This window comes from Schizophyllum commune (genome assembly GCF_000143185.2).
Source record: "Schizophyllum commune H4-8 unplaced genomic scaffold SCHCOscaffold_9, whole genome shotgun sequence".
Lineage (NCBI taxonomy): Eukaryota > Fungi > Basidiomycota > Agaricomycetes > Agaricales > Schizophyllaceae > Schizophyllum > Schizophyllum commune.
This window is the reverse complement of record NW_026089546.1, coordinates 2,025,767-2,052,468: the sequence shown is the minus strand read 5'-3', so window position 1 is coordinate 2,052,468 and position 26,702 is coordinate 2,025,767. Positions and strand designations below refer to the sequence as shown.

Here is a 26,702-nt window from a genome sequence, read left to right as displayed (position 1 = left end):
CAGAGTTCATCGCGCTTGGTGTTGAGAGGACGTCTGGATCTGGGGTTGTGTGTCGCTGTTTTCTTGCACGAAGATCAGCGCGCCCCGAGTGGCGACCAAGATAGTTTGGGGGCGGAGGGCAGGTGTTATCAGGGAAATCAGGCTTGGTCGCCGAGAGAGATCCGGAGGGGTCGAGAGAAATGGAGTGCGAGGACGCTGGGTTCTTCGCGGGGGGATGCGGTCAACGACGATGGGGCACGCCAGGCTCTGCCGTGTTATGCGTGCTCATCGTCATCACGGCTGTCCGCTCCCTTCCCGCCACCACCACTCAGGTCGTCGTCCGATGGCATCGCTCCGAGGTGCTCTACAGGACATGTAGACGACAACAACATACGCCACACTGCCTCCACTCGACAAAGCACTCATAACTAGTCTGCGACTTCAATCTGCGTACGGACGCTTTTCTTCTCTTTCTCTTCCCGCATCGAATCATAGGTTCGATGTTGCTGCTCTATCTCCATCCTCCCATATCGCTCGCGCTCACCATACATCAATACTGCAGCGCGCCCGTACGCTACCTATATATTCGGCATCCCACAGTTGCCCTAAGCTGTCGCTGTCTTCACTGTTTATACTGTCTCGCTTATGTACATTTATGATCGACACTCCCTCCCATTCCCATCATCTTTCCGTTCACGACTCATACGTACCATCCACTTCCCGAGCACTTGTTGTCCTCTGATCCCCGACCCTTCGTACGATGAGGGGGCGAGTGGGGTTGGAGAGGGCGCCGCGATGAGGGCGCGAAGGTGAGGCCCTGGAGAGGTTGATTTGTTGCATACGTCCCGGGTTACTCATTGTCGTCTCGGGTAATAGAATGCAGCTGCGTCGAAGGATATTCTTGTAGACTCTCAGCGAGCGAGGACAAGCGCTAATCGACGGTGAGTGCGTGGTAGGGATTGTAAGGTTTCCGCACGTCTGCCATAGGAGACTAGCAGATTCACTCGAAATGCGCTCAATATTACCAAGATCAAGCCATGCTGTAAATCAGCAAAGTGAGCTGACGAGATAGCCAAACGGTAGGCTTATGTATCGAAGAAGAGAAACCGCGAACTTAGCGGCGCTCACCGGCCGAAAGAAGTGCTTGCCTGCACCGCTCAAAGCCTCGAATCAGTGAAGTATTCAAGACAATGATCATTTCAGAACCACAGCGCGACTACATTAACTGAGGAGGACAATAAGTAACCGTAAACAGTACAAACAGGAAGTACAGGAGCCCATGGTATGCAAGAAGAGGTAGCCGCGCGGCGGATGTGAAAGTGTGATGGGATGGCATGGATGATAATGGATCGAAAGTCAAGAAATAGAGGACGGTATGGAGACCGAAAGAGGATGGAATGGAGGCCGTGAGAGGAGGAAAGTGGACGGAGCGGAGGCCAAGAATTCGGTGTGTATCATGCGAGTCGGCCGCGGAAAAGTGGATGGATGGGCTGGAGGAGAGATGACAACAGGCGGCGATGGAGGGCAGGACGAGAGCGGAAAACCCGATAAATACGGATATGATGAGCTGATGGGAGATCCTACGCCGCGTTCCCGACGGTGATGTCGAGATTGGGCTGCATGCCGATCAGGTCCATCGCCGTTTTGACGGCCTTGTCGTTATTGACGGCCGCGACGACCGTCTCGTCGATCGACACCAGCCGGGCCTCCTTGCCGCGGGGCGTCTGGGGCTGCACGCTGCCGCCCGCGCTCTCGGAGGACGTGCGGCGGGCGCTGGCACGAGCACGAGTGCCGCGCGTGTTGCGGGGGAGCGGCTCGGCGGCGGACTCTGGCGTGGGCGGAACATCGGCGGCCGGGCCGGGCGAGCCGACGTCCGCCTGATCCTTGGCCTGCCGGCTACGCACAGCGCGACGTTTGGTGGCCGGATAGGGCGCGTCGGCGTCGTCGACAGCAGCGCGCTTGCGCTTCGCAGCAGCGGAGCCCCCGCCGCCGCCGGCCGCGCGACGCTTGCGCGGGGTCGGCTTGCTGGCTGCCGGGGCCGGGGGACTGACGGCGGGCTCAGCGATCGGGGCGACCGTCACGGCGTCGCGCAGCTTCGAAGCGCCATTGCGTTTGGCACGACTGCCAGACTTGCCGCCCGCAAGCTGGGAGTCTTCGATGATTGGAAGGCCATGGGCGAGCGCGTCAAGCGGAGGTAGTGATGTCGCCAACTTCCCATGAGGGTGGTAAAGGGGCAGGTGGTCTTTCGATGTGCGTCTGCGCGTCTTGACAGTGCTAGCCACGGGAGGGCGCAGGACCCGAGGGATGGTGCGAGCAGATGGGGGTGACGTGGACGACGACTCGGAAGACGTCGACTCGTTGCTGGACGCGGTGGTCGTCCGGCGCATGATGATGGGCCCCGACGCGCAGTCGTCAGTCGGGGAGCGGTAGGTGTGGGAGGGCTTGCGGCGCATGATGGACATGGCGATTGGATTCGTAGGTGGCGATTCTGGTGGGGGCGTCAGCCTGCTGTGGGAGCGCGGGGAGGTGCTGTAGGCGACGCACCGATTGCCCAGCGGACTTCCCGAATGAGAAGTGGGTGTATGGTGCTTTCTCTGTCTGCTGCTGGTGATGGGCAGCGGGCTGCGAGGCGGGGGCGGGTTGGACAAGGTCCTGCGATTGGGAGACGCGGTCTAGCCTGTATGGGAATTAGCTGCTGTGCGCCGCTGACTATGTGCGAAAGGCTCACAGATTCGCGTCGGGGAGGATGCTGGGGACGTCGGCGGTGGCGAGGGCGGCGATGCTGTGCTTGCGTGCTCGTTTGTGAACGGGGGCAAGGGCAAGCGATTTCGACGACTCGGGACGATCAATAAAAGCCAATAACCAATTCCCCGCACGTGCGCACGCCACACAAGGGATCACAAAATAGGAATCCTTTCAATCATCGGCCCTGACACTGATTGTACCCGCCCAACCCAGTGCTCATCCCTGTCTCGACGCAGACGTCCACTGCTCCTCGACGTATCATGCAGCCCTTATCACCACGAGCAAGGATATCAAGTGCGATCCGCAATGATCACCGTTAGACGCTAAGGGATGTGGTAAATGAGGCTGTTCCAGACTAAATCCATGCAAGTACAAGCAAGTCTACAATACATGTCCATCATGCACCACTACGGGCCAGCAACTGACTGAAAGATACCATGTACTTTTCGCAGATCGCAGAGAAGTAGAATTCGTGCTCTGCGTTGTGAGGATGTACAAGGTTGTGCTGGAACGCAGATCAGCATGCAGCCATCCGAACAACTGATGATGAGACGTACCGCGATCTCATGCGCAAGCGTGAAGTAGTTCGACACGAACGCTTGAGCAAGCTTTCCTTGACGGACCTCCTGGTCGTCTAGATCGACTCTGGTCAGCGATGCAACCTGCCATGAGCGGCGCGCTGGACTTACGCCAAGCCTCATAGTACCGCAAGTTGAGGAAGATACTGCCGTTCCGATTGAACGCAATGACACCTCCCGACATGTCCATGAACAAGTGCAAGCTCGAAAGCGGCAGTTGGTAGACATGCGCGAGAGGCATGATCACCCCAATGAACCGATTCAGCGCATCGCGCTTCCTCTCCAGGAAGGTAGGCTTGTCGGGTACGTCTGTAGAAGTGTGAGTACACCGATCTCCCATCGCCTAGCCGACGCTGCCTACCTGGCGTCGCGTAGACCCTGAAAGAGCTTATAGTCCCTGTGACGGAAGTCGAACATCAGCCACGTGGTGGACCTACAATTCAAGGGACCTACCCAGCTGCGTCAAGTCGCCAACCTGGTTCGAGATATCGCAGTAGCCCTCATTCAGCGCCTCCCGCACGCGCTCCATATGCTCCTGCCCGTTCTTAATCACATTCGCTGACTCCGCGCGGCACCCTTGCATCGCAATGTCGACGTTGCGGTCTGCGCATGCGTTAGTTCCTTGAGACTCCCGTCTCTGCCCAATTTACCCACCGATATTGGACCAGGGCGTGACCGCCGGCCCTTGTGGTTGAGGCTGTGGTGTCATGGTGCCGCCCATAGATGGCCCGGGCGTGGGCGTGGGCAGTGCGCCGAACTTGTTCTTCCACTTCTGCAGTGTCGACTGAGGCCGCGAGAGAGATTCCGTCACAGAATCCATGATCGACGGGGCCTTCTCTACCGCAGTCGCAGACGAGTCCGTCGAGTCCCGCGCCGCTATCGGGAGCGGAGGCTGGGATATAGGTGGCTTAGCGTCCTTCGGCGGTGCAGGCGGTGCGAATCCGCCCGGCACGGAGGGCGTGTTTTCTTCTTCCTGCCTCTGCCGCGCGGACAGAAGAGTCGCCGCTTTCTGTTGAGCTTCCCTCGCTTCATGATCTGCCTTCTTCTGCCGCAAGATCCTGTCCACTGTATTGCGGTAATGTATCAGTCATCATGCACGTAATATAGACATCCGGGGTGTTGCACTCACCGTTGTACCCACGCCGCTTCAGCGACTTCAAGTCAGTGGACAGAATGGTCATGAATAGCAGCGCATCATGTGCTCTCGGAGACTCGAACAGGATGCGATTCAGCGAAGTCGCAACCCTGCATGAAGATCAGCCCGCGTCTCCTTGGGGTAATTTCGCCTGCACTCACTCATACATGTCGATCTGGGCATTAGTCGCCACCCAGAGCTCAACCTGAGACCCATTTCGTCTCGCTACTGCGCTCGCATCTTGCCGATTCGACAGTCGCAGCCGTCCGAAGTTGAGCGTCTTCGTCACCGCGAGCGTGCCGAAGGAGCGCACGATGAAGTTGTCAGCGGTCAACTGTACGCGCATCGTTCGTGCATGACTGTGATCGTGCAGGAAGAGTGGCAGGCGTTCGAGAACAAGTGCCTTGATGGCCTGTGCGGGCTTATGGTTGGCGACCTCGCCGCCGAAGTTGAAGTCCTCCTTGACAATGGAGCTCAGGCGACGTGAACCAAGATTAGCGTAGAATTCTGGAGGAACATACTTTCAGCGATGTTTGTTAATGCAAAAAGACAGCAACGCACTCTCTAGAATATCCTCCTGCGGTGCAGTGAACAACTTGTCGCCAAAGATTTGCAGCGCGATCGAGTCGTCCGCAACCACAATCTCCTCCGGTCGCTTGAGGTCGTACTGCAGCTCCCAGTCGTCCTCGTCGTCCAGCTCTGCCTCCTCTCTCGTCGCTTGCTTCGGTTTCCGCTGTATGCCAAGCAAGACATTCCCGCGCTTCAACCGCGCCATAGTTGTCGACGAGACCAGCGCGCTGTTCACCGCAATGTTACGCAGCTCGTTCAGGAAGCTGCAAAGGCTTATTAGCACTAAAAAAACATCATGCCAGAACACCCTCGCTCACTTTTGCGGCCCTTCCGAGAGCTGGTAGAACTTGTACGGGTCGGCGAGAAGGATCTGCGCAATTTGCTCAACGGTCGGCTCCTGCTTCGTGCCGACCGCGCTGAGGAAGCCATTCGCCGCTGAGCCGAAGTCGACGAAGACGAAGAGCTTGGAGTGCAGCTGCCCCTTCGACTGGCCGCCGAAGAAGCAGTGCGTGGGAGGGAGGTGACGGAGGACGGATGTTTCCTTGTCGCGCACGGGTACCATGTTCAGGGCGGAGAGGGCCACTAGCTCGGCGTTGGTGAAGTCTAGACGACCGGACGAGTGATTAGCTGGGAATCCTCAGATGATGGCAGATGTCATACCCGCTATACGAGTTGCCAGCAGCGAGAACCACACCTTCGCTTGTTCCTCGTCTTTCGGAGGATTTCTCCTGAGCTGATCCACGAGTAGACCGGTAGGCGGCTGCTTCTGGATCTTCAACTTCGTGACAATGTCCTTCGGTGCGCGGGGATCGACGACGGTGTAGCCGAAGACAATCCACTCGACGTTCGCGTGAACCTAGATTTCCGTAAGTTATGCATAAGCGAAGCCTATGGGTGAACCAACCTCTTTGGGCGTCACCAAGCAGTAGATGGGCTTCTCCATGGTACCCTTCATGGCGGGAATGAAGGCAATGTCCCGGAAGTCGAACGGCTGGTACTCTTTGCTGTACCGCTGGTCGAACTGGGCCAGCAAGTACTTCATGGCGTTCTCGCGGATCTGCAAAACATCAATCCGGGAACTATGCTACTTCGCGTCTGCTGCGCACCTTCTCGTCAGGACTCGCACAAAGACCGACGAGCGTAGCTAAAGGCGGGAATCTTCGAAGGCCCAGCTTGAACAAGAACTGAGCTGCGAGTCGAGTCAGACGCGCTCTACATGAGTTTGACACAACCAGTCACTCACCTTCCTCCGAATTACTCCTCCACTTGACCTGCGTTCCCCAATCGATGACTGGCAGTCCAAGTTGCCGGAATGTGTCCAAAGGTTCGTACAAGTCCTTCGCTAGATACCGTGTTGGCTTGCCATCTTCCTTCTCTACCTGACCTTCAGCGAAGAATGCCTTGGTCGAGACCAGCTTCCGCATCTCTTCTGGTGATAAGGTTGACTGCACCGATGCAAAGTACTTCACGAGCTCGGGAATAGTCCATTGGTTGGTCTTGACCATGCTATCGCAAGCTTCAGCACTCTAGCATTACAGAATCCCAGTCTACTCACCGATCGAAGATGAGCTGCAGCTCAACATGCTTGCGCACGCCGACGTCCTGGAGCAACTTTGCGAGATTGCCGCGCACCGCCGTGCCCGACGGCAAGCTCACAACCGGCAGATCATGGAAGATATCTGCGCTCGCAAAATACGCCTGCTGAGGCTTCTGCAGGCCCGCGCTGGTAGGAACGCACGTCCGATCGCGCAAGAGCGCCAAGGCCTCGCCCTTCAGCGCTGTCGAGAGCGCAGGCCACGCCCGTGCCAACGTTGTGAGCACCCGCTCCGCCCACTCCGGGTTCGCTGTCAAGTCGTACGCCGCGTCCTTCCCCACAACCGCATTGCTGCACAGATGTTCTAGCCACTCGACCGTCGACAGCTCCGTCCACCCGAAGGCAGAGGCCAGAACCAGCGGCTCAAACTGCTTGCTGACCTCCGCAGGCAGAAGATGCGGCGGCAGCGGGCCTTCTGGTAGAATCACTGTCCGCGGCGTTGCATACGTCTCAATTGTGCTGAGCGGCAGGATCCTTTCCCCCTCCGTCCCGCTCCCCAAGATGAGCACCGCCGCGCCCAAAAGCTGCCCACGCACGCTCTCAAACCGTCCCCGATCGAGCTGCTTGCTCGCATCCGCCCACCACCGCATGCATGCGACCATCTCCGCCTCGGGCAGCGGTCGCGCGGCGAGCTCAGCGAGCACATCGTCGAACGTGACATCGCGTATGATCCCACGAGCAGCCAGTGCGCCCACCATCGCGGGCGCGCCGTCGACAATAGCATCAGGGACCGTGGGCAGCTGCTTGAGGAAGGCAGCGTACGAGGCGTGCGGCATGCGGACGGAGCAGTCAGCGCGGACGCCGCTGGTGGAGAGAAGGGGGAAGTTCTTGGCGGGGGAGCAGCCGAAGAAGCCGGCCTCGATGAGGCTGGAGACGGCGTGGGAGGGCGTAGATTGGTGGAAGGTGAAGAACTTGAGGGCGTGGAGGGCGCGGGCGGTCAACCAGGTCTTCAGGTCGTCGCTTGGGGAGGGTCCAGCGCCTTGCCAGAGCTCCCGGATGCCACCTAGCTCGACCTCGTACGCCGCTCGGGCCAATATACCACCCATATGCAGCAGCTCCCGGTTCCATACCGCAACATTGCGATCTCTGCGCGAACTATCAGCAAGTTCAACGGCCTCTTCAGGCGACAACTTACGCTAAATCAATCGTCTCTCGCTCCACCGTCGGAATGAACCTCGACGCCATATGCCCACCCAAGCCCGTCGTCTGCGCCGTTGCATGTCCCTGGAATCAAAGGAGGGAAAATCATCTTCTCATTCATTCGCCCTACATAACAAAGACATACAATGAATAGCTTGGTGGTACCCTGCCCGTCGAGATCCGCTCTTAAACCTTGAAAGATGCTCCCCAGTTCCGATGCAACCTGCTCGTCCTCCTTCTTGCTGGCGTCGTACTCGTCTTTCGCGGTCTGTGATTGGGTCAGCACGCACGCTTGGAGAGAAAGAGGGAGCACTCACGTAGATCAAGCTGTACTTGACAGCCTTCGGCGGGTTCTTCTGCATCGAGCGGTACAGCTCCGCAGTCATCTTCCTATCGAGGGTGACGTCCATATCCATAGTGAAGATCGACAAGTTCACGCTCGTCTCCTCCACCTTCCTCGGATCCTTCCTGATTGGAGGCGGTGGAGGTGGCTGCTGTGGAGTAATTTGCGGGGTCGAGGCAGTTGCAGCAGCAAAAGAAAACAGAGACTTGAAAAAGCCTTGCGGCTTTTCCTCTTTCTTGACAACGGGAGGGCGAAGCGGCGGCTTCTCCGTCCCAGACGTGTACACCCAACGCATGACTTCGGCCTTGATACTGACAGCTGTGAATGTTGAGTAACAAGGGATCTGACGAGCTCAAAGACTTACATGTCGAGCGCAACTGCTTCGCACTCATGATCTTCGCAGGTCCTCGCGTCGTCATGTAGCGAGGGAAGGTCGATGGCTTAGGCAAGCTGTTGCCCTTCGTCAGTCGTACGAGGCGCTTGCCGTCGAGATATACGCTGATTTCGGCAAGCGTCGTCATGAAGGTGATTGAGGAAGCCAGAAAACGCGTGAAGTCGAAGGCGACCGGGATGGGACCAGCTTCACGCAGAGGCATCTCAAAGGACGTCCATTTCTCAGCTTCTGCGTCAGTAGACTCGGTCTCTCCTCTTCGAGCGAGAAGCTGTCGCAGGGTTAACTATGTATTGCGACGGAATGCGATTTCTATTGCTCACCTGGTCCTTATTCCAGTGAAAGCCCATCCACTTGTCTGCGCATCTGATGAGTGGTGGCACCGGTGATATACAGCGGACACGCACTTCCTGAAGTGACGAAAGGCTCCTCGGTGACGGAGAACAAGCTGTAAAAGCCTAAGGATATTCAGCAATGGAAGGAAGGATTTAAGTGAACGCGGCGCACCTACACCGAATGCACCGATCTTGTCTTCGTCAGGGTTTCCCTCCGCTGTCGGTAGTTCAGTGAATTGACTTCAGATATATAGCGTTCCACATACCGATTTTCTTCAGCCGATCCCAGTCCTCATTACGGAACAGAATGCCGTTGTTTTTGAACGTCCATTGGTGTACCTGTATCTTCTTCAAGTCGGGCAAGTCCCCAGAGTCGAGATTTGAGGTTGATGCAGCTTTAGAGCCTTCGCCGGACCTGGCTGAGAGGTACTCCTGCGTCTCAAAGTGTATTTCTACCGCCTTCGACTGCGCGTCGTCCGAGTTCTGCAGCACTACGAACGCGTAATCAGCGAGGATGTGTGTAGTCGTTGCGGCGATCACGTACGTTCGCGGAAGACCGTAAATTCCCCAGAGTAGCGAGCGAGCACCTTGTCAATGAGGGCTCTCTGGTTGACCTGTACGGCCTCGTCGTGACCTTGGTCCCACTTCAGCTGTTGTCAGCGATGGCATACATCCCGCGACTTTACGACGCACCAGAGCGTTCCGGCGGGACGCCATTTTCCTACAGCTTTCTCCCTAGTCCAGCAGAGAGGTAAAGGCTTGCTCGAGTGGACCTTGATACCACGGATGAGGGTGGGACGTAACGAACAGCTCGAGCGGATGGCGCTTTGCAGCGTTCGCCTCAGCGCCACATTGGCCCGGGCCGGGATCCGGACGCACGCGCGGGGAAGTTCCCGGTGACGCGCCACTGCAACGAGACCAAGGCTAGACACTCGACTCGGTTGCGTACGGCGACCAGCAGCCAGCAGACCCCCCGCCATCGTCCTCGGTGTCGCCAGCGGTCACGCAACAATCAATAAATACTGGCCGTGTTTCTGCTCCCGACCATCAGCTGCCCCGCACATCCCTCTGACAGCTGGCGCGAGCACCGTATCGCGCAGCCATGCAGTCGCCTCTTGAAGGACTTCCGGACAATGTCCTCGCAAGTACGTGTATACTATACGACACGGAAACACGCGCCATAATCTCGTCGCGCAGAACTCGTCAAGGCAATCCTCGACAGCGATCCTTCCTACGCACCCCTGTGTCTCGCCTCGCTCGGCTCTCGCATGCACACCGCAAGCGCAGCAGAACTCTTCAGCCACCTTCGCTTACTAGACGACGACGCCGCGCTCGCCCTGGACTACCCAGCGACCTCACAAAGCAACGCATTCGCCTTGCTGTCGACCCCATTGCGATACGGATGGGCAGTAAAGACCTTCGAACTAGGTGACCCCGCACCAGAAGTACTACAAGACGAATCATATCGGCCCATCGACGCCGATGAGCTGGCTCGTCTGCTGAGGGCATGCCCCAATATCGAGGAGTTCTTGTGGAAATCATCAATGCCTCCGCCTGATGGGCTATGCGAGGTGCTGTGGTCGGCATATTTCGTGGCATGCCCGCTGACAGTGGTCCTTTAGATGCTCTTGGACAAGCCTCAACTACGGCGGTTCATCATCAACCCCTCACACCCCCAAGTACCACCTGCTCGTCATCTACTCGCCAAATGGGATGCTCTCTCGCTTCCCTGTCTCTCGGGCTTCTCTTCCCTCGAAATATCTCGGCCTCTCACACAATCAGGGGCTCACTCGCTCTCTACCCTGCTCACTTCGCTCGCCCCGACATTGGAATGTCTCAGCCTTGACTTTGTTTGGCTGGACGACTCAATTTGCGAAGACATCGCGGCCCTAAGTCGCTTGCGCAAGCTACGCTTAAGCACTGGCGGGACCAAGCTGACAGATGGCGGGGTCATCACTCTGATGGAGGGATGCGACGCGCTACAGGAATTCATACTCGACGACGTCGAAGGTAAGGCGCACCATACCGCTCAAGGTCATGACTTCATGCTGTCCACATGTACTCAGGCCGGCTCAGCCGCTGCCTCTGGTCGAAGCCCCTCGCCTACCCGAAGCAACTGCACACCCTGCAAGTAATATTCAGCGAGGCCGAACACCACCATTCGTGGTCGGCTGATCACCTGGCCTCCATTCACGAATTCCCGCTCGAGAACCTGACAAGCCTATCTGTCACCCGCCGCCTCGCCCCGCCAACTTCAGATGGCGTCTACATCAGATCGACCGTCGGCGACGCTGTCGCCCTCCGCCCGTTGCCTCAGGACCTGCTCGACAAGCTATCCTCATGCCCGTCGCTGAGGAATCTCGACCTCGACTTCTGGTCATGCTCGATCTCCGACGTGAAGACGCTGGTGCAAAAATGCCAGCAGCTCGAGGTATCGCTCACGCGACCTGTCGTCGCGCAACCGCTGACCCTCTGCAGACGTTGCGCATATGCCTGGATGCGCCGTTCTTGAAGCTTCTTGGCCTCGCGTCGTCCTTCTCGCTTCTGTCGAACCTGCGCACACTCTCGGTCTCGGTTGTGGAGGAGCATGCGCCAGGCAAGGCGCCCATACCCTCGGTACCAGGACAGCCGATCGCGGTGACAAAGGGCGAAGATGAGTCGATGCCCAGTACCGTACGGGATATCAAGAAATTCGCCCGGAAAATGTCGAAGCTCTCATTACTGGGTGAGGGATCTCTGCTCCTTCACCAGTCAACCATCTGACCGCGCACAGAATGGTACGGCCACGGCGCCCGCGGCTCCTGGGCCATCGAGCATCCCGCCACCGCCTCCAAGCTCGGGCCCACCGTCACCGTCGAGTACTCCCCACCCGCCATCTCTCCGGCCATCTGGGAGATCGTCCGAACGCGCGCCGGCTGGACAACAGACCACCACGACGGCACCGCCTACCGGCGCGCGGGGCACGACTGGGCCGGCGACCTCGCGGACTCGACGATCGCGCGTACGGAGCTCGAACACCCCAGCGTGGTCTCGGGTGTGCGCAAAGCGCGCGCGCCGTCGTTGTCGCTGTCATCCTCGTCTTCCAGCGGGGATACGAGCCTGAACCTGCTGGCGACGCCCCCGTCGTCCGCGCTATTCTCGCCATCCTTCTTGCCTGGGGATGGCAAGGGCGGCCGACCGTCGTCCCCGGAGCTCGCAGACGACCAGATTGCGGACAACGTGCCCTCGATGCAGCGTAGGTCACCCGGGAGACCCCGTCGACGGGTGACGTCCGACTCCGCGAAGAAGTCGACCACGGATAATGCCAGCACCGGCGCGCCGCGCTCCAATAAGGGCGGTGCATCGTCACGGTCGCAGACTGGGTCGGACGCACCACCCAGGCGGGATACGGGCAAGGCGGCGACGGGACGCACGCGTGGCGGGCGCAGAAATTCGGAACGTGCTGGGGGTCCAGGGGAGTCGGTACCGCCTACGACAACGGCACGCGGCGGTGCTCGAGGTGGCCGGCGGCGGATGTCCTCCGCCTGAACTGTGAACGACCAAAGAAAGCGTCGGCTGTGACGCGACGCGCAAGACTTGTTGTCTTTCCAAATTTTCGTCTTCTCTTATGCCTCCCAATCATCTTCGAAATTCATCCTTCCTTCTTTCAACAAGGGAAGGCATTCCTCTTCCTCATCTGCTAGGCCTGTATATATATATGCACCTTTTCGTTCTTCTTTCTCTCACCCTTTATTCCGTCCGGCTCCTGCCAGATGGTGATCCAAATTTCTCGCTTGGTCGTTACTCCCCCAAATGACATGGTCCTCGTCCTACTTTTTCTCCTAACAGTCCTCCTCCCTCTCCCAACGTCCATCGTCCAATATGACCGTTAGCATCCCAGATCATCACTGCCCTCGACCCCCCCTTACCTTGCGATTGGCGTGTACCATGTCCTCCCAGCCAAACAAACCCCAGCATGATACGGACTTTCAAATAACAATGTACTTCTACGATAGCAGGTTGTTTACCAGTTGGTTCTTTCTTAGTGGTCGAAGTGAGAAATGCAGTCGTTGTCTCACAGTAAACGGACCGCTTCGACAGGCCCTTCGGACACCTGGCCTGGCGCCAGCCAGGCGCGGGATTCATTTATCATGGCAAGGAATTTATGTTTCAACGCAAGGGAAGCCCTGACAGGGCTCAGACATCGATGGGATATGGGCACGTCATCAAGGAAATGCCGACGAGGTATATAATGGTGCCTCCACCGTGACCGATTACTGCAATAGCGACCTTCGATCCCCTCCCCCACCTCCCTTATGGCGACCTCCCTTCATCCCTAACCCTCCTACATCATTCCTTCACCTCCTACATCATCCCTTCACCTCCTACACAATCCCTTCACCTCCTTCCTCCGAACCCTCAGCAGTCCTCGCTGCACACCCACGCATCGACGTCGCTACCGCAAGTGCTGCCACCATAGTCCTTGCCGACCATGGTGCACCCCTCGCAGGCGGCCCCGCAGTCGTCCATGGAGCAGTAGGTTTTTCCTGGAGGCGAGTTAGTGAACAGGTTGGCTTGAGAATAAAGGGAGTGGTATGGATAATGCAAGGGAGTGGTATGAACAATGTAAGGGAGCGGTATGGACAATGTGAGGGAGTGGTATGGACAATGTAGAAGAGGAAAATAAGCAACAGAGGAGAGATACGCACTGCCCGGCGGGCACGCCTGCAGCTGGCGGCTCTTAAGCATGGTCGCAGAGGAGAGGCCGACAAGGGCGAAGAGCGTGGCGACGATGGCGAAGCGCATTATTGTGTGGAAGAACTCGTAAAGAGCGAGAATGAAGGACTGGTGCAAGGTGTTCGACGACGGCCCAAGGTGTTTGGCGACGACTCAAGCTGGCGCTCCTCGTCGTCGAGGTCCGGCTCTTATACCTTCGGCCCCGAGGGGTGGCTTGCCGGTAGCTACATCCGCGACGCGTCGCGGGGTGGAGCCGGAGGCATGATCTGCAGAGGGACACTGTCGCGCGTGCTGGTCCTCGGAAAGTCCTGAGAAATAATTTATCGGCTACTCGTTGGTTTGGAGCGTCCACCACGAGCTCGGAGTCCAGGCTTGAGTGGAACGTGTAGCGAGTCTACAAGAAAAGACCCTTTGATCCGTCGTACACGGTGGTTGAGGTCCTGGGGTGGACCAAATCGTCAAGCACGAGCCAAACAAGAAGCTCGTCGAAACCGGAGCGTAGATTCTCGACATCATCCCATTATACTTGCGGATCAGACCTGGAGTGGGAGAAGAGGAGGCTGGGCGATCATTTGCAGTGAGGCACAGAGGTAGTAGGCAAACGTAGAGTAGTCAATTAAGGGGCAAGTACTTTTGATCTAGTCGATGCACAGACGAGCGGGACCCAGAGAACAAGCAAATATATCTGAGAAGGACAGTGTCCAGTTGCGGATTACGCAGTCGTACCCAGTCTCATGGCTCGTCCGATTTCTTCGACGCGCGGAAAACGCCGTTATCAGCCTTCATCAAAGGCAAGAGAGCTTCTCACAGAGGGTGCGGATCCGAGTCTGAGCTACAAGAGACGCTGACGTAGGTTTTCAAGCTTCAGCACGCCGTCGGCGCCCACCGCAGTCCGGTCCTCGTGAGGACGATGGATCCACGTCCTCAGGTACTGGGAATTCCATATTTATATGAAGTGCGCCCGTTGCGAGTGGAACAAAAATCGAGCCAGAGTCGGGATGCGAAAGGCTGCGAGTGGGCGTATGCGAGAACGAAGAGTACGGCATCCGAAGACAGGAAAGGCGTGAGGCTTTGTAATGCATAGAAGGGCTGAAGAGTTCGTGTTGTCGACCGACTCAATACGCGCATCATGATTTTCGTGAATCGTCGTTCCCGCGAGCATGTGCCCGAGTGAGAAGGCTGCGAGGGTCCCATCGCAGGAAACTTCCGGCCTTCGAGAAAGAAAATTGCGAGACGCAGCAGAGAAAGGGAGCCGGCGAAGCGGAGTGCAGAGTTATCGGATGTAGCTGTAGATGCGACACGGAGCTTGAGAGGCTGCAGGGTTCTGCGCAGATCGTCCATGTGCGGCTTGGAGCGCGGGAACAGTGGAGGTGACAAGCATACCACAGCTGGAGGGGTCACGATGGAAGATTGGCCTGGGAAGGTGGGGCGAGCGCTGCTCGTCTGACCTCTCGGACGACATAGTCTGTCGGAGGTCGGTCAGTATATAAGAGCGGACGAAAGGACTGTGATTGTGGTCGGAGACATGTGAATGGGGCGAGGGGGAGAGGCCGAGGAGTTGGTACCGCTGAGGATGTTGACTGCTGTTTGGGTTCCCTCAAGGTGCATACTCCCAGGACGGGCCGGAGTGCGAATCGAAGGTCAGGTTTGTCGACTCGGGCCACTTCTCGAGAAGGGATGAAGAGGTGAAGCCCGGTTGCCACTCGTCGACGAGGACGTTTCGCCGTCCACGGTGACCGACGCGCACAAGCCGATTGAGGCGAATATGGCAGCTGCAATTGGTGCCATGGATCGCATCGTGCGGAGCCCCGCAGAAAATTCACGAGGGACTGCGGGGGGAGCGCCAGCCAACCAGGTCGTGCGCTAAAACAGCGTCGCTTTCGGGCCCAAATGGGGCAAACGACGAGCCACGAGATGATGCGCGCGTCCCCGTGACCATGTCCTGCGCGGGTTCGTGACATCGTCGCGCACGCTCATTCGCCCACCATGTGCTCCCCCGCTTCTGCGAAGGCGAGTGGCGTCCGAGCGCTTGATGGCGGACATGCAGGGTTGTCGCCCCAGATCACAGTAGCAGCACACAAAAATATATAGATGGCCGCACGGCTATTCAGTCCAGCGTGCGCCAGTCTCCCTCGCCGCCATGGACTCGTCCGCGCGTCGGAGCAGCGACATCTACGAGGTGCCCGGCCAGAGTCGCCAGCAGAGCCGCCAGACGCTGGACTCTCAGCCAGAGGCCCCGCTCACAGGTGCGTGTTCGGCGGGGGGATGCAGACGCGACGACTGACACACGACCAGCGAACGCGGCCCCTCCAGCAGGGGGAGAAACGTCGGAGAGTAAGCCGGAAGACGGCACGCAGAACGCGCCCGCCGATGGTGGTGGTGCTGCCGCTGCTGCGCCCAAGGTCCCATTTTACAAGAAGAAATGGTTCTGGCTCACGCAGCTCGTCATTGTTCCCCTCGGCATTGCCCTTCTGTTCATCCTGCTCTTCCCCATCGTGCGCGCCATTGTCCAGTCGGTCGTCACGAAGACCACCCTCGGCATCGATGAAGCTACCATCCTCAATCCAGCGAACGACACGTACGTGCCTTATACTTCCCCCACCGCACATACTCATCCTTCCTAGCTTTACGCTGCAGATGAAGGGACAGGTGCGCATCATACATTCCCCCTTCCGCCCTCACTCACCCTCCCCAGGTCTACCACACCGGCATATTCAGCGCCTGGATCGAGTTCCAAGAGCCCATCCAGATCTCCTGGCTGCAGGACAATGGCACGAGCGTCCCCCTCGGCACGATCACGCTCGACAAGATCTACGCGAAGAACAAGCGCGCGACGATCGACCAGACGACGACGTTCAAGATATCCGACGAGGACCGCTTCGGGGACTTTACGCAGTACATGATCACCGCCGAGGCCTTCACCTGGCGCCTCTACTCGAACAAGCTGCGCGCGCAGGCGCTCAAGTTCCCCGTCGCGCACGGCATCACGTTCGACAAGCACCTCACGCTGAATGGTGCGTGGGTTCTGCTAGGCACTGGTTGTATTCAGTACTGAGAATTCTTCGCAGGCATGAAGAGCTTCGACGGCAACGTTAAGCTGAAGGACCTGCAGCTGCCGAGCGACAACGACAACGGGATCAACTTCGAGGCAACAACCCAGCTGAACAATCCCAGGTACGCGTGCTCCCCCTCCCACGCATCCACACCACTCACCCACCCTCCCCCAGCCCCTTCCACCTCAACCTCGGCACCGTCGAGTTCGCCCTCAGCTACGACGGCCTGGACCTCGGCACGGGCACGCAGGACAACACCGTCATCGTACCCGGCTCCTCCAACCAAGTGGCCCTCAAAGGCTTCCTCAAGCGCCAAGAGGGCGACGAGAACCTCTCCAAGCTCGGCCGGCTCTTCACCAACTACATCAACGCCGACATGTCCACCGTCAAAGCCACGGGCTTGTCCACCCGCCAGCCCGACGGCACGCAGATCTCCTGGCTCAGCAAGGGCCTGCAGGCGCTCACCCTCTCCGTGCCCTTCGTCCCCGAGCAGGCGATCAACCCGATCAAGGGCGTCTCCATCGGCGCCTTCGCGCTCCAGTTCTTCACGGGCTCGCCCGGCTCGTGGACGCCGACCGCGAACAGCGACTCGGTGACGGCGGATCTGGCGCTCCCCTTCGGGTTCTCGCTCGCCATCAGCGAGATCGCGAACGAGTTCGATATGGTGATGACGAGCGGGGACACGTTCGCGAAGCTGAGCACGCCGAGCGGGGCGAGCAAGTCGAATATCTCGACGTATGCGTCGGACAATACGAAGGGGACGATCGATATCTCTATCGTGAACACGAACTTGAGCAGCTCGGAGCCGCAGCATAAGCACTTTTCGGCGTTCAGTGCGTGGACTCTCCTGCTTATTCCCCTTCCTCCTTTTCCTATATTTTCTATATTTTACCAATCTCTAACCTCCCATCCTTTCCCCAGACACCCTCATCACCGACAAAGACCTCGCCGAGTTCAGCCTCATTGGCAACTCCAGCGCGATCGCGAACATGAGCGTCGGCGTCCTCAAACTCGACCCCATCAAGGTCAACGTGACGACGTCGCTCCAGGGCCTGCGCGGCTTGAACGATATGGTCAAGATCAACAGCGTCGATGTAACGGGTGGGACGAAGGATGCGATTGTGCTGGATATTGATGGTGAGGGGTGGGCTTTGTATGAGTGATGAGTTGAGACTGACGTGTTTGCTCAGTGACGATCAACAACCCGTCGAACTTATGGTTGAACGTCGATGATCTCTGTAAGCTCGACACTCCCTATGCAGAATCAACAGACGCTGACAGCCTACCCAGACCTCGCCCTCTTCCGCTCCGGCTCCCCCATGGGCACCACCCTCCTCCCCAACCTCACGCTCAACATGGGCGAGAACAACGTCGCCGCAACGGGCTACTTCCAGGCCAACGACAACGACGAGTCGCTGCAGACGCTGAACGACTTCGTCGGCAAGCGCGACGTGGTGCTGAGCATCGGCGGCTATGACGACAGCACGCAGGTGCAGTCGCTCGCGAGGGCGTTCCGCACGCTGAGCATTGATACGACGCTGCCGGCGCTGACGAGTGATTTGCTGGATACGGCGGCGTTGAAAGGTAGGTCTGCACCTATCCCTTCGCTTATACTCTACTGACAAAACCACCCAACAAAACCACCCAGTCCCCTCCACCATCGGCCAATCCTCAAACACCACCCACGTCACCGTCGACCTCGCCAACCCCTTCTCCGCCGACCTCCAGATCACCTCCGTCTCTTCCTCCATCAAGTCCTTCGGCCTCGACCTCGGCACCATCGACATGCCCACGGACTTCAGCGCGGCGCACAATGCCACCACTACGTCGCAGGACTTGGATCTGAGCCTGAACATGGACCCAGAGACGCTGTTCACGCTGACGCGCGCGCTGGCGGTGGAGGCGGGGCTTGACACTGTGCAGCTGGACGGGATCGTGGCGCTTGGGGGGTATGAGTATTTGTTTACGACGGATAACTCCTCCTCCTCCTCGTCAAGTGAGAACAACCACAAGGACAAGCGCGACAACATCTACACCGGCTTCGAACTCCCGCCCTACGTCCAGAAGGCCTTCAAGCAGCTCCACTCGGACGTCTCGCTCACCGCGGGCGTCACCATCGGCGAGTACGAGACGCACCTCACGTACGCGCAGGAGGGGCTGCCGACGAAGACGGACGACAGCCTGGACTATCTGTTACCCATCCTCGCGCGCCCGATTGTGGAGAAGATCGTGGATGGGGCGGCGCTGGGGATCGAAACGGTGCTGATTACGGATCCGAAGGAGGATATGTTTAGTAAGTGGGATCTGTTGGGTGTGATTGAAGCTTGCTAATGCGTTGTGTACAGCCGCTGCTCTTGTTGGGAGTATCACCAATGCGGGTCCTTGTGAGTGGAACTTTGGTTACCCCCTTCGCTGCATTGGCTGACCTTCTTGCAGTCGACGCGGTTATCGCCTTCAGCAATGGTCTCAGCGTCAAGTGGAACGGGAAGGAGCTGGGCAACATCAAGATGGACAATGTCTCGATTACCGGCGATGTCGGGGGCAATATCAACGTTACCTCGGCCTTCCAGGTCGCGGACACTGACTACCTGACGGAGTTCACTAAGGCAAGCATCCTTATCGTCTGCCCTTGCGACTTAACTGACTTGTATATAGACCCTGATCACGGAGGAGTCCTTCGACTGGGAGATCTCGGGAGATGGCTTGGTCGTGTCTGCGCTCGGTATATACCTCTGCATACATACTTACGCACCATTTTGGCTGACATCCTCATAGGTATTGCCGTTGACGGCATTTCCCTGAACACGAAGAAAGTCACGTTGAAGGGTATGAATGGCTTGCGCGACGGAGTGACCATCAACTCGTTCGACCTGCCGTCCAACGACGACAACGGCGGCATTCATCTCGCGATAGATGCGACCGCGAAGAACGTACGTACATCTATCTGCTGGCTCTTAGCCGCGTACTGATGGTCTCTGCAGCCATCTCAGGTGGGGGTCGAGCTCAGCACGCTATCGTTCGACTCTTACACCACCGGTGACAACGCCGTTATGATTGCACCGGTCAGCACGAACGAGACGGTCACTTTGTACCCGCAGTCCACTACGAACATGGCCTTGGTCGGTCGTCTGGTCCCACAAGACTCGGATGAGGGTCTGGCCGCAGTATCTGAAGTCTTCAACAACTTCATACACGGCAAGAACAGCGACCTGGTTGTTCAAGGAACAGCAGCGGGCCCTAGCGATGTGCGTGTCTGACTGAGACTCCCTTTCGCTTTGTGCTCACGATCTCGCCAGGTTTCGTGGCTGAACGAGGGCATCAAGTCGCTGAAGGTCGAGACGGAGCTGCCCAACCAGGGCAAGCTCGACATCATCAAGTCGATCGACCTGAACCAGCTCACCCTCATGTTCGACGAGGACTCCGCCTGGGCTCCTCCCTCGAGTACCAACGACACCGAGGCAGCCTTCACTATCCCCTTCGCCTTCCCCATCGACATCGTCGCGCTGCAGGAGACCATCACCATCGGCTGGCAGGGCACGGACGTCGGGCAGCTCAAGGTGGACAAGTCGCCCACGACGACGGACGTCGACGCTCGGGTCATCTACATCACTTTCAAGGATACGCCTTTGACTGCCTACGACGACAAACATGACGCGTTCTCGCAGTTCTTGGCGGCTACGACGACGGGGGAGACGGTGACATTGTCGCTCTCTGGCACGTCGAACGCGGATGCGTCGACGGCTGTGGGAGTCTTGTCGCTGAAGGACATCGACTTCTCCGTGTCCACCGACATTGGTGGGCTCCAGGGGTTGAACGCGAAGCCTGTCACGGTCGGCAACCTGGATGTGAAGCACGGGTATTCCGACTACTTGCTCATCACTCTTGATGGCGATCTGTACAACCCGAGGTAGGTTGCCTACCGCCTGCTATTGATTCCGATGCTCATACTTCTACAGCAACCTCACAGTTGGCACGGGTGACGTCGCGTTCACGGTGCAGTACCAGTACGTCGGATACTGCTCTTCTATGCCTGTATGCTCATGTATCGCAGGGACCAGCCCATTGGTGAAGCTGATATCGTGAGTGCAAAATATACTTGCGTTGTGTTCGAGTCCCCCTAACTTGCTTTGCAGGCCGACCTCGTCATAACCGCAGGGAACTTGACGACGGGTATCGACTTCCACTACCAGCCCGAGGGTGGCGCTGCAGCGGGTGCCGGACGCAACCTTCTCGAGAACTACATCCAGGGCGTCGACTCGGATACGGTGATCCAAGGCTCCACCGATTCGACCGACGTCGAGTCTCTTAAGGAAGCGCTCTCCGAGATACGCCTTGCGCCTGTCACTATCCCTGCTCTCCACCAGACCCTCGTCACGGCCGCCTCGCTCAAGTTCCCTGTGGACATCGTCGATACCGGCATCGCGTCCGCTACCGTCGATATCGCCAACCCGTTCACCGCAAGCATCAACCTGCTCACCGTGGATGCGGACGTCAAGTACCACGACCTATCTCTCGGATCCGTCGACCATCAGGACTTTTCCTCGAACCCCATCCATGCCGACGGTCACAGCAATGTCACCTCCCAGGACATGCCTTTCGACTTCAACTTGGAGCCAGCGACGATTATCCAGCTGTTGTTGCAGAACTCGGAGGCCAATGGCGTTGACCTTGGTCCATTGCCTGACCTCTTCCAGTTCGTTCTTGACAACCCGGACTTCGATCCACCAGTCAAGTCGAAAGTGGACACGGAAGGCCAGTCATGCCATAGGTAAGGGACCTGTTTTGCCTTTTGTGAATGCGGCTTATCTTCCTGGCAGTGGCAAACAATTCGACGTGCAGGGAGCTATCCTTTCGGCATTAAAGAACCTGAACGTTAACCTGTCTATCACGACCGACACGAGCCTCGATGACTGTGAGTTCTGCTATATTACTCGTTTTCATGTTCTAACTATTGTCAGATGCGACGCAGCTGTCGTTCATGCAATACGATGTGCCAGCCATCGTCAGTGCCTTTTCCCTACTTGGCTCCTTGTTGCTTACCCGATCCTCAGACCGACGAGACTGCCCTCTACCTCATCGGTGCCGTTGCTGCGCCAATAGCGCAGCACTTGGTAGACGGTGCTAATGTTTCCTTCACGGAGGCCAACATCACGAACATCTCCAACGATGGCTTTGACCTAGCCTTGCTTGGCTCGCTCACCAACATCGGGCCTCTGGACGCGCAGATCACGTTCACGGAGCCTCTGACGATCACTTGGAACGACAATAAGATCGCCGAGATTGAGGTACCGGATGGTGAGTTACACTCTTCCTTCCTATTTTGCGACGTCGACCAATATGTTTCTCAGTTTGCGCGGGGGCTGACGAGGGAGTGCCAAACTGGGATACCTCAGCGACGTTGCATATCACTGACCAGGGTGCTTTTACGGATTTCACGAAGTACATTCTTCACAACGAAGATTTCACGTGGACGCTGTCTACGGACAAGCTCCGCGTTGAGGCGCTCGACACCATCTTCGACGGCATCTCCATGTCGAAAGACATCACCTTGAAGGCATTCAACGGCTTGCCCGGTGTCTCAATTGGCAACTTCGAGCTCCCGTCTGATGACCCCGACGGCGGCATCCACATGGAGCTTGATGTTGTCATCCCGTCGCCTGCTCGTACGTCCGCTTACCGTTGTGCATCTCTTCATTCGCTGACCCTGGTTCCAGAGCTGGGCATCGACCTCGGCACGGTGTCGTTCAAGTCGCTTTACAAGGACGTCAACGTCGGGCCTCTGTCTGGCGAAGGCCTTGTCCTCGCCCCTCAGTCCGAGACGACCAAGCATATGGCCGGTCGCATTACCCCGAAGAGCGACGACGAGCTCGACACGATCGGCGACCTCTTCACGCGCTACTTGCAAGCGGAGAACATCAGCCTCACAGCACAGGGCGACACTGTCATGCCTGATGGCTCGACACAGATTGGATGGCTTAGCGACGCCTTCAAGACACTGGAGCTGGAAGTCACGCTCCAGGGCGAGTCCTTCGACGTGCGTAGCCTTCCGGACCTGGCCTGAAGCACGACTGACACCCACATAGATCATCCAATCCATCAGCATCGACGACCTCGAGGTCACCATGGAGTCGGACGACCAGACATGGGCGCCAGCGTCGTCTTCCAAGAAGACTAATGCGGTCTACAAGAATCCCTTCGGCTTCTCCTTGCAGGTTGTTCGCTCTGCTGAGACGCTCAATATCGGCTATGGCGGCTCCAACGCAGCCAAGCTGGAGATCCCCATGGCCGATGCGGAGGGCGAGGCGTCTACTGGAAACGACGCCAACTTGCCGCTGTCGTTCAAAGACGTCCCCATGGTCGCGTCCGACCACGGCGCCTTCCAGAGCATGTTTGGCGCCGTCACGCTCAAGTCATCAGCAGACCTTGCGCTCTCGGGTGCCGCGGACGTCGTCGCTGCAACGTCGATCGGCAATGTACCGATATCCAACATCTCCTTCGACGTCACGACGAGCCTGGGTGGTATCAACGGCTTTGGCGGCAAGGCAGACCTCGGCAAGGTCTCGGTGGTGGGCAGTGGTGGCGACGGCAATGGCCAGTACATCAGAGCCAACACGAGCGCATCTCTTGAGAACCCGTCGAATGTGTCGCTGAAGACCAACGACATTGAGCTCCCGGTGATCTGGGAGGGCATCAAGCTCGGCAGGGCTGTCATCGACGTGAGTTGCGTCCGTAGCGTGTCCAGGCGAGTGCTGACTTTGAACCTCTTTAGCCTTTCGATCTCGAGCCAGGCAAGAACACCTACCCGTCCGAGTTCCGCTACATGCCTGACGACGCCAACGACACGAAGGCTATGGTGCGTGGCGGCGATTTACGCGCTCTCCGACCGATGCTGACCCTTCGCAGGACTTCCTGAACGAGTTCATCACCACTGAGGGCCCACTCGCTGTGACCATCGACGGCGACACCCAAAGTACCCCACACGAATCCCTCGTCACCGCCCTCGACGGCATCCAAATCTCCAGCGTCATCACCGGCCTCAACAAGCCGACCCTCATCACGCACATCAACGTCTACATCTCCCTCGGCACGATCTTCACCAGCGAGGTCGAGATCGACTTCGACGTCTACAACCCCATGGACGCCGACCTCGTCATCGAGGTCGCGCAGGCGGACGCGTACGTTAAGGGCGACCAGTACGCGAAGTTCACGGAGCCATACGACTCGTTCGTCGTCTCGCCGGGGCAGACGGGCAACTCGGGGCGCTTCGGGCACGTCCTGTTGACGAAGGGTGCACTGGGAAGCCTGGGCATCATCCCGCTCGGCTACCTCGACATCAAGAGTGCCATCACCGCGCGCGTCGACAGCGGGGGCTACCAGAGTGCGTCCTCCTCCTTTGGTGTTATTCTTGACGATTGACTGACCTTCCTCCAGTCCCCTGGCTGCACGTCGACGTCGACCACGTGCCCACCGAGTACCACCTCTCCCTTGGCCTCGACGAATTCGAGGAGAAGGCGAAGGAAGCCGCGAACAACGCAACCAGCGCCGCCGGCTCCCTCGTCAGCGGCGCGACGTCGGCCGCGGACTCCGTGATCAGCGAGGTCACCAGGGGGGCGGGCTCAGTCGTCTCGCACATAACGAGCGACGCGGGCTCGGCGGTGTCGCACATAACCAGCGCGGCTGGCTCCATTGGCGACGAGGCGACGAGCGCGGCGGGGTCGGCATGGGGCGAGGCGACGAGTGCGGTCGGTGGGATCTTCGGCGGAGACGATGGCTCTGCGAGTCCGGCGGCGACTGCCAGCGCGGCGCATGCGACGGTAAGCCTTGACCCAACGTGTCTTGAGGTCGCAAAACTGACGTTCTTGCAGAGCGGTGGCGGGTCGAGCAACAACGACAGCGACTCGAAAAGCAATGGTGACGGCGGGAAGAACAGCGATGATGGTGGTTCGAAAGACGATGGGGACAGTGGGGACGGTGGCCTCCTTGGCAGTCTCTTCGATCGTTCCGCCAATTCCGCCCCTCGGGGGCCGGGCATGCTCTCCGGGCTGCTGCAGTACGCCTCCCCAGACCCGGAGGACTCCGCGCCAAGCCGAGGAAGTGGCCTTCTGAGCGGGCTCCTCCGGTGACAGGCGTGTGATCCCCAAGCTCCCAGTGACAATCTTTCACGCATCCCTCATTCCCGGGCGTGAGGCCCGTCCTCTGCCGAGGATGTGCGCCCGCCTTTGTACTATAGCGACGTACGATCAGTGAAGGGTAAACACGACGAACAATGAAAATATTTACCCAGTGCACACCCTACGAAATACCTACCAAATCTACTGGCCCATCTACGAATGTTCAGCATACTGACCAAACCCTACATACCAAACTCCTCACCTTGATACCACGCCTTCTAATCCTTCATGTTCCATATTGTATTACTAGGCGACACCTTTTGCGATGACTTCTCCCGAGTTGATGTAGGAGTGTGAGCCTGTCGTGCTGAATATGACCTTGAGCGCCGTGTCGCCCTCTCCGCATCTCTTCCACCTCTCTCCTCGCCTCGCTCTTCCCAATCCCCTCCCCGCCCCCAGGCACACCTACGCCGGCGGCAGAAACGCCACCCACAGCAGCACGCTCAGCGCCCCCCACACCACACTCCACGCCACCCAGGCCCTTCCCCAGCTCCACGCTCGCCCTGCGCGCGAGCCTCTCCCTCCCTCGGCAGCCGAGTCCGTCCCATCACGAACAAGCAACCACGCCCCCGCCCAGTACGTCGCCGGCATCGCCGCCGCGAAGCGCAGGACGATCTGCACGTGGGAGGCGAAGATGAGGACGAGGGCCATGAAGGTCGCGTGCAGGACGTGCGGGGTGAGCGCGGGGGAGAGGAAGGGGGGGAGGGGCGCGGCACTCGGCAGCTGTGAAGTAATCGCGGGCGAGGTGGTAGTGGAGGATGGGATAGGAGCCCCAGGCGAGGTCGACTTGCCCTGCGAGACGTATGTCCTCAGAACCGCAACGTAGCCCGGGACCGTGCGTCGCAGGTGCCAAAAGGCGAAAGACAGGATCGCTGCCAACGGCGGCGCTGCAATAACGAAATTCGGCAGCTGCTGCAGCGTCCAATAGCGGAGGAAGCCGACGTTCCAGTACGCGGTTTGGACGTGGGAGTAGATGAGCGGGAGGGTGTTGGTGCACCAGGAGGGGAGGTCTGTTAAGTCGGTAGTCGGAGGTCCAGGTGCCGTGCAGAACGCCCGGTAGCCAGTGTATTGGTGGTAGACGAAGGGAGCGAAGACGAGGGCGACGTAGATGATGCATCGAATAACAACGAAGGGGCGGACCTAGTAGACGTGAGCGAACGAGCGATCAGTCAGACAAATCCTACTTACGGTGTGCGCCCTTCTCTCGAGCAGGGGAGCTATGAGCATCCCCCAGATGAGGAATCCAGCAAGGGTTACACCATTCGAGCGGAAGGAACCAGCGAGGGCGAAGGATATCGCAGCATAAAGCCATTGCGTCCGCATGCAGAACAGCATCCCTGAAGATGTTTAGCGAGTCATCGACGAAGGGAGAAATATGCTCACCTCTGTACGACAGATATGTGAAGAACGGCTCAGCGTACGGGACCAGACGAAGCGTCGCGGGACTACTCGGAAGCAGAGACAACATGGCGCTCAGGAGGGCAGCGTCCCTATTGCCGAGAGCGAGTAGCGAGAGGTCATACATGACAAGTGTCGTGTCGCAGAGAAGTACGAGGAGCGCGCCACCGAGCAGATAATCCCTCTCCTTGAACGCGGTGGCACGCAGCAACCACGGCAAGCCCGGGAAGAACGCCCACTGATGCTCATACTGATAGCCACCCCTCGCAATCTGCGCAAAGTGGAAGACATCCCAACGCACGAGCGCGTCCGACCAGGGCGCAGTGAACGAGTCTGCCTTCGCAGAGGCGTCGAAGGGAGGGAGAAGGTAGGAAGCAAGCAGTGCGAACAAGATAAGGAGTGCGCGCGAAGCATATGAAAGTGTGCGCAAGCGGGCACGGTCGTCGCGATATCTTTGCTGCTCAATTTTCTGATCCATGGCTGGAGAAGCGGGACTTGGTGCTGGTCGACGCGAAGGCCAGAAGCGTGCCCATCAGCTTGTGATAAACGCGTCG

At 58.3% G+C, this 26,702-nt stretch overlaps 9 protein-coding genes across 9 annotated transcripts; 2 read left to right on the top strand and 7 right to left on the bottom strand.

The window, feature by feature from the left end:
- Positions 1 to 211: 211 nt before the first annotated feature.
- Positions 212 to 877, bottom strand: SCHCODRAFT_02635675 (uncharacterized protein). The gene is made up of 2 exons (XM_050345881.1): positions 434 to 877; positions 212 to 407 (listed from the first exon to the last, which is right to left on the bottom strand). The coding sequence occupies exons 1-2, from the start codon at positions 528 to 530 to the stop codon at positions 274 to 276; spliced, it is 231 nt and encodes a 76-aa protein (XP_050198988.1). The 5' UTR covers positions 531 to 877; the 3' UTR covers positions 212 to 273.
- On the bottom strand, positions 257 to 875 carry SCHCODRAFT_02635677 (uncharacterized protein). The gene has a single exon (XM_050345882.1). It carries the CDS (start codon positions 835 to 837, stop codon positions 673 to 675), a length of 165 nt encoding a protein of 54 aa, XP_050198987.1. The 5' UTR covers positions 838 to 875; the 3' UTR covers positions 257 to 672.
- A 276-nt stretch (positions 878 to 1,153) lies between the features above and the next one.
- Positions 1,154 to 2,893, bottom strand: SCHCODRAFT_02635670 (uncharacterized protein). The gene is made up of 3 exons (XM_050345880.1): positions 2,710 to 2,893; positions 2,525 to 2,658; positions 1,154 to 2,468 (listed from the first exon to the last, which is right to left on the bottom strand). Exon 3 carries the CDS (start codon positions 2,439 to 2,441, stop codon positions 1,560 to 1,562), a length of 882 nt encoding a protein of 293 aa, XP_050198986.1. The 5' UTR covers positions 2,442 to 2,468; positions 2,525 to 2,658; positions 2,710 to 2,893; the 3' UTR covers positions 1,154 to 1,559.
- Positions 2,894 to 2,936: 43 nt separating this feature from the next.
- On the bottom strand, positions 2,937 to 9,645 carry SCHCODRAFT_02635666 (uncharacterized protein). Its single transcript, XM_050345879.1, has 25 exons — positions 9,504 to 9,645; positions 9,355 to 9,454; positions 9,077 to 9,301; positions 8,983 to 9,027; positions 8,883 to 8,933; positions 8,799 to 8,833; positions 8,449 to 8,746; positions 8,059 to 8,402; positions 7,887 to 8,009; positions 7,737 to 7,825; positions 6,563 to 7,687; positions 6,251 to 6,513; positions 6,114 to 6,196; positions 5,912 to 6,064; positions 5,668 to 5,863; positions 5,325 to 5,610; positions 4,999 to 5,270; positions 4,599 to 4,944; positions 4,432 to 4,547; positions 3,957 to 4,367; positions 3,756 to 3,905; positions 3,664 to 3,699; positions 3,414 to 3,611; positions 3,282 to 3,358; positions 2,937 to 3,229 (listed from the first exon to the last, which is right to left on the bottom strand). Exons 1-25 carry the CDS (start codon positions 9,525 to 9,527, stop codon positions 3,122 to 3,124), a joined length of 5,154 nt encoding a protein of 1,717 aa, XP_050198985.1. The 5' UTR covers positions 9,528 to 9,645; the 3' UTR covers positions 2,937 to 3,121.
- A 267-nt stretch (positions 9,646 to 9,912) lies between these two features.
- On the top strand, positions 9,913 to 12,338 carry SCHCODRAFT_02510826 (uncharacterized protein; the record flags this gene model as incomplete). The annotated part of the gene is made up of 6 exons (XM_003029880.2): positions 9,913 to 9,955; positions 10,008 to 10,381; positions 10,433 to 10,820; positions 10,877 to 11,241; positions 11,289 to 11,535; positions 11,584 to 12,338. The coding sequence occupies 6 exons, from the start codon at positions 9,913 to 9,915 to the stop codon at positions 12,336 to 12,338; spliced, it is 2,172 nt and encodes a 723-aa protein (XP_003029926.1).
- A 607-nt stretch (positions 12,339 to 12,945) lies between these two features.
- On the bottom strand, positions 12,946 to 13,623 carry SCHCODRAFT_02635662 (uncharacterized protein). Its single transcript, XM_050345878.1, has 2 exons — positions 13,499 to 13,623; positions 12,946 to 13,336 (listed from the first exon to the last, which is right to left on the bottom strand). Exons 1-2 carry the CDS (start codon positions 13,593 to 13,595, stop codon positions 13,209 to 13,211), a joined length of 225 nt encoding a protein of 74 aa, XP_050198984.1. The 5' UTR covers positions 13,596 to 13,623; the 3' UTR covers positions 12,946 to 13,208.
- Positions 13,624 to 15,434: 1,811 nt separating this feature from the next.
- Positions 15,435 to 23,603, top strand: SCHCODRAFT_02377990 (uncharacterized protein). Its single transcript, XM_050342514.1, has 26 exons — positions 15,435 to 15,772; positions 15,822 to 16,104; positions 16,151 to 16,175; positions 16,222 to 16,540; positions 16,595 to 16,700; positions 16,754 to 17,412; positions 17,501 to 17,716; positions 17,770 to 17,817; positions 17,870 to 18,163; positions 18,228 to 18,872; positions 18,925 to 18,963; positions 19,016 to 19,185; positions 19,235 to 19,301; positions 19,355 to 19,509; positions 19,561 to 19,824; positions 19,876 to 20,486; positions 20,536 to 20,583; positions 20,631 to 20,658; positions 20,713 to 21,347; positions 21,397 to 21,491; positions 21,538 to 21,581; positions 21,631 to 21,874; positions 21,928 to 22,242; positions 22,294 to 22,613; positions 22,663 to 23,295; positions 23,349 to 23,603. The coding sequence occupies exons 1-26, from the start codon at positions 15,667 to 15,669 to the stop codon at positions 23,490 to 23,492; spliced, it is 6,513 nt and encodes a 2,170-aa protein (XP_050198983.1). The 5' UTR covers positions 15,435 to 15,666; the 3' UTR covers positions 23,493 to 23,603.
- A 533-nt stretch (positions 23,604 to 24,136) lies between these two features.
- On the bottom strand, positions 24,137 to 24,698 carry SCHCODRAFT_02635658 (uncharacterized protein; the record flags this gene model as incomplete). Its single annotated transcript, XM_050345877.1, has 3 exons — positions 24,137 to 24,393; positions 24,445 to 24,464; positions 24,501 to 24,698. Coding segments are annotated over 3 exons (290 nt in total), but the record flags the coding sequence as incomplete, so codon positions are not given.
- An 18-nt stretch (positions 24,699 to 24,716) lies between these two features.
- SCHCODRAFT_02635653 (glycosyltransferase family 76 protein) lies at positions 24,717 to 26,667 on the bottom strand. The gene is made up of 3 exons (XM_050345876.1): positions 26,134 to 26,667; positions 25,939 to 26,087; positions 24,717 to 25,890 (listed from the first exon to the last, which is right to left on the bottom strand). The coding sequence occupies exons 1-3, from the start codon at positions 26,624 to 26,626 to the stop codon at positions 25,156 to 25,158; spliced, it is 1,377 nt and encodes a 458-aa protein (XP_050198981.1). The 5' UTR covers positions 26,627 to 26,667; the 3' UTR covers positions 24,717 to 25,155.
- Between the last annotated feature and the right edge of the window lie 35 nt (positions 26,668 to 26,702).

Excerpts from the sequence above, each read along its gene's own strand:
- SCHCODRAFT_02635675 (XM_050345881.1), bottom strand. The coding sequence starts at position 530 with ATGTATGGTGAGCGCGAGCGATATGGGAGGATGGAGATAGAGCAGCAA. Across the intron at positions 408-433 it reads GAAAGAGAAGAAAAGCGTCC|TTATGAGTGCTTTGTCGAGT; the intron begins GTACGCAGATTG and ends GTCGCAGACTAG.
- SCHCODRAFT_02635653 (XM_050345876.1), bottom strand. The coding sequence starts at position 26,626 with ATGGATCAGAAAATTGAGCAGCAAAGATATCGCGACGACCGTGCCCGC. Across the intron at positions 26,088-26,133 it reads CACATATCTGTCGTACAGAG|GGATGCTGTTCTGCATGCGG; the intron begins GTGAGCATATTT and ends AAACATCTTCAG. Across the intron at positions 25,891-25,938 it reads TCGAGAGAAGGGCGCACACC|GTCCGCCCCTTCGTTGTTAT; the intron begins GTAAGTAGGATT and ends CACGTCTACTAG.
- SCHCODRAFT_02635662 (XM_050345878.1), bottom strand. The coding sequence starts at position 13,595 with ATGCGCTTCGCCATCGTCGCCACGCTCTTCGCCCTTGTCGGCCTCTCC. Across the intron at positions 13,337-13,498 it reads GCAGGCGTGCCCGCCGGGCA|GAAAAACCTACTGCTCCATG; the intron begins GTGCGTATCTCT and ends ACTCGCCTCCAG.
- SCHCODRAFT_02635670 (XM_050345880.1), bottom strand. The coding sequence starts at position 2,441 with ATGTCCATCATGCGCCGCAAGCCCTCCCACACCTACCGCTCCCCGACT.
- SCHCODRAFT_02635677 (XM_050345882.1), bottom strand. The coding sequence starts at position 837 with ATGAGTAACCCGGGACGTATGCAACAAATCAACCTCTCCAGGGCCTCA.
- SCHCODRAFT_02635666 (XM_050345879.1), bottom strand. The coding sequence starts at position 9,527 with ATGGCGTCCCGCCGGAACGCTCTG. Across the intron at positions 6,065-6,113 it reads GTGCGAGTCCTGACGAGAAG|ATCCGCGAGAACGCCATGAA; the intron begins GTGCGCAGCAGA and ends GATGTTTTGCAG. Across the intron at positions 5,864-5,911 it reads GCTTGGTGACGCCCAAAGAG|GTTCACGCGAACGTCGAGTG; the intron begins GTTGGTTCACCC and ends ACGGAAATCTAG.
- SCHCODRAFT_02377990 (XM_050342514.1), top strand. The coding sequence starts at position 15,667 with ATGGACTCGTCCGCGCGTCGGAGCAGCGACATCTACGAGGTGCCCGGC. Across the intron at positions 17,818-17,869 it reads GTTGAACGTCGATGATCTCT|ACCTCGCCCTCTTCCGCTCC; the intron begins GTAAGCTCGACA and ends CAGCCTACCCAG. Across the intron at positions 19,510-19,560 it reads TAGATGCGACCGCGAAGAAC|CCATCTCAGGTGGGGGTCGA; the intron begins GTACGTACATCT and ends TGGTCTCTGCAG.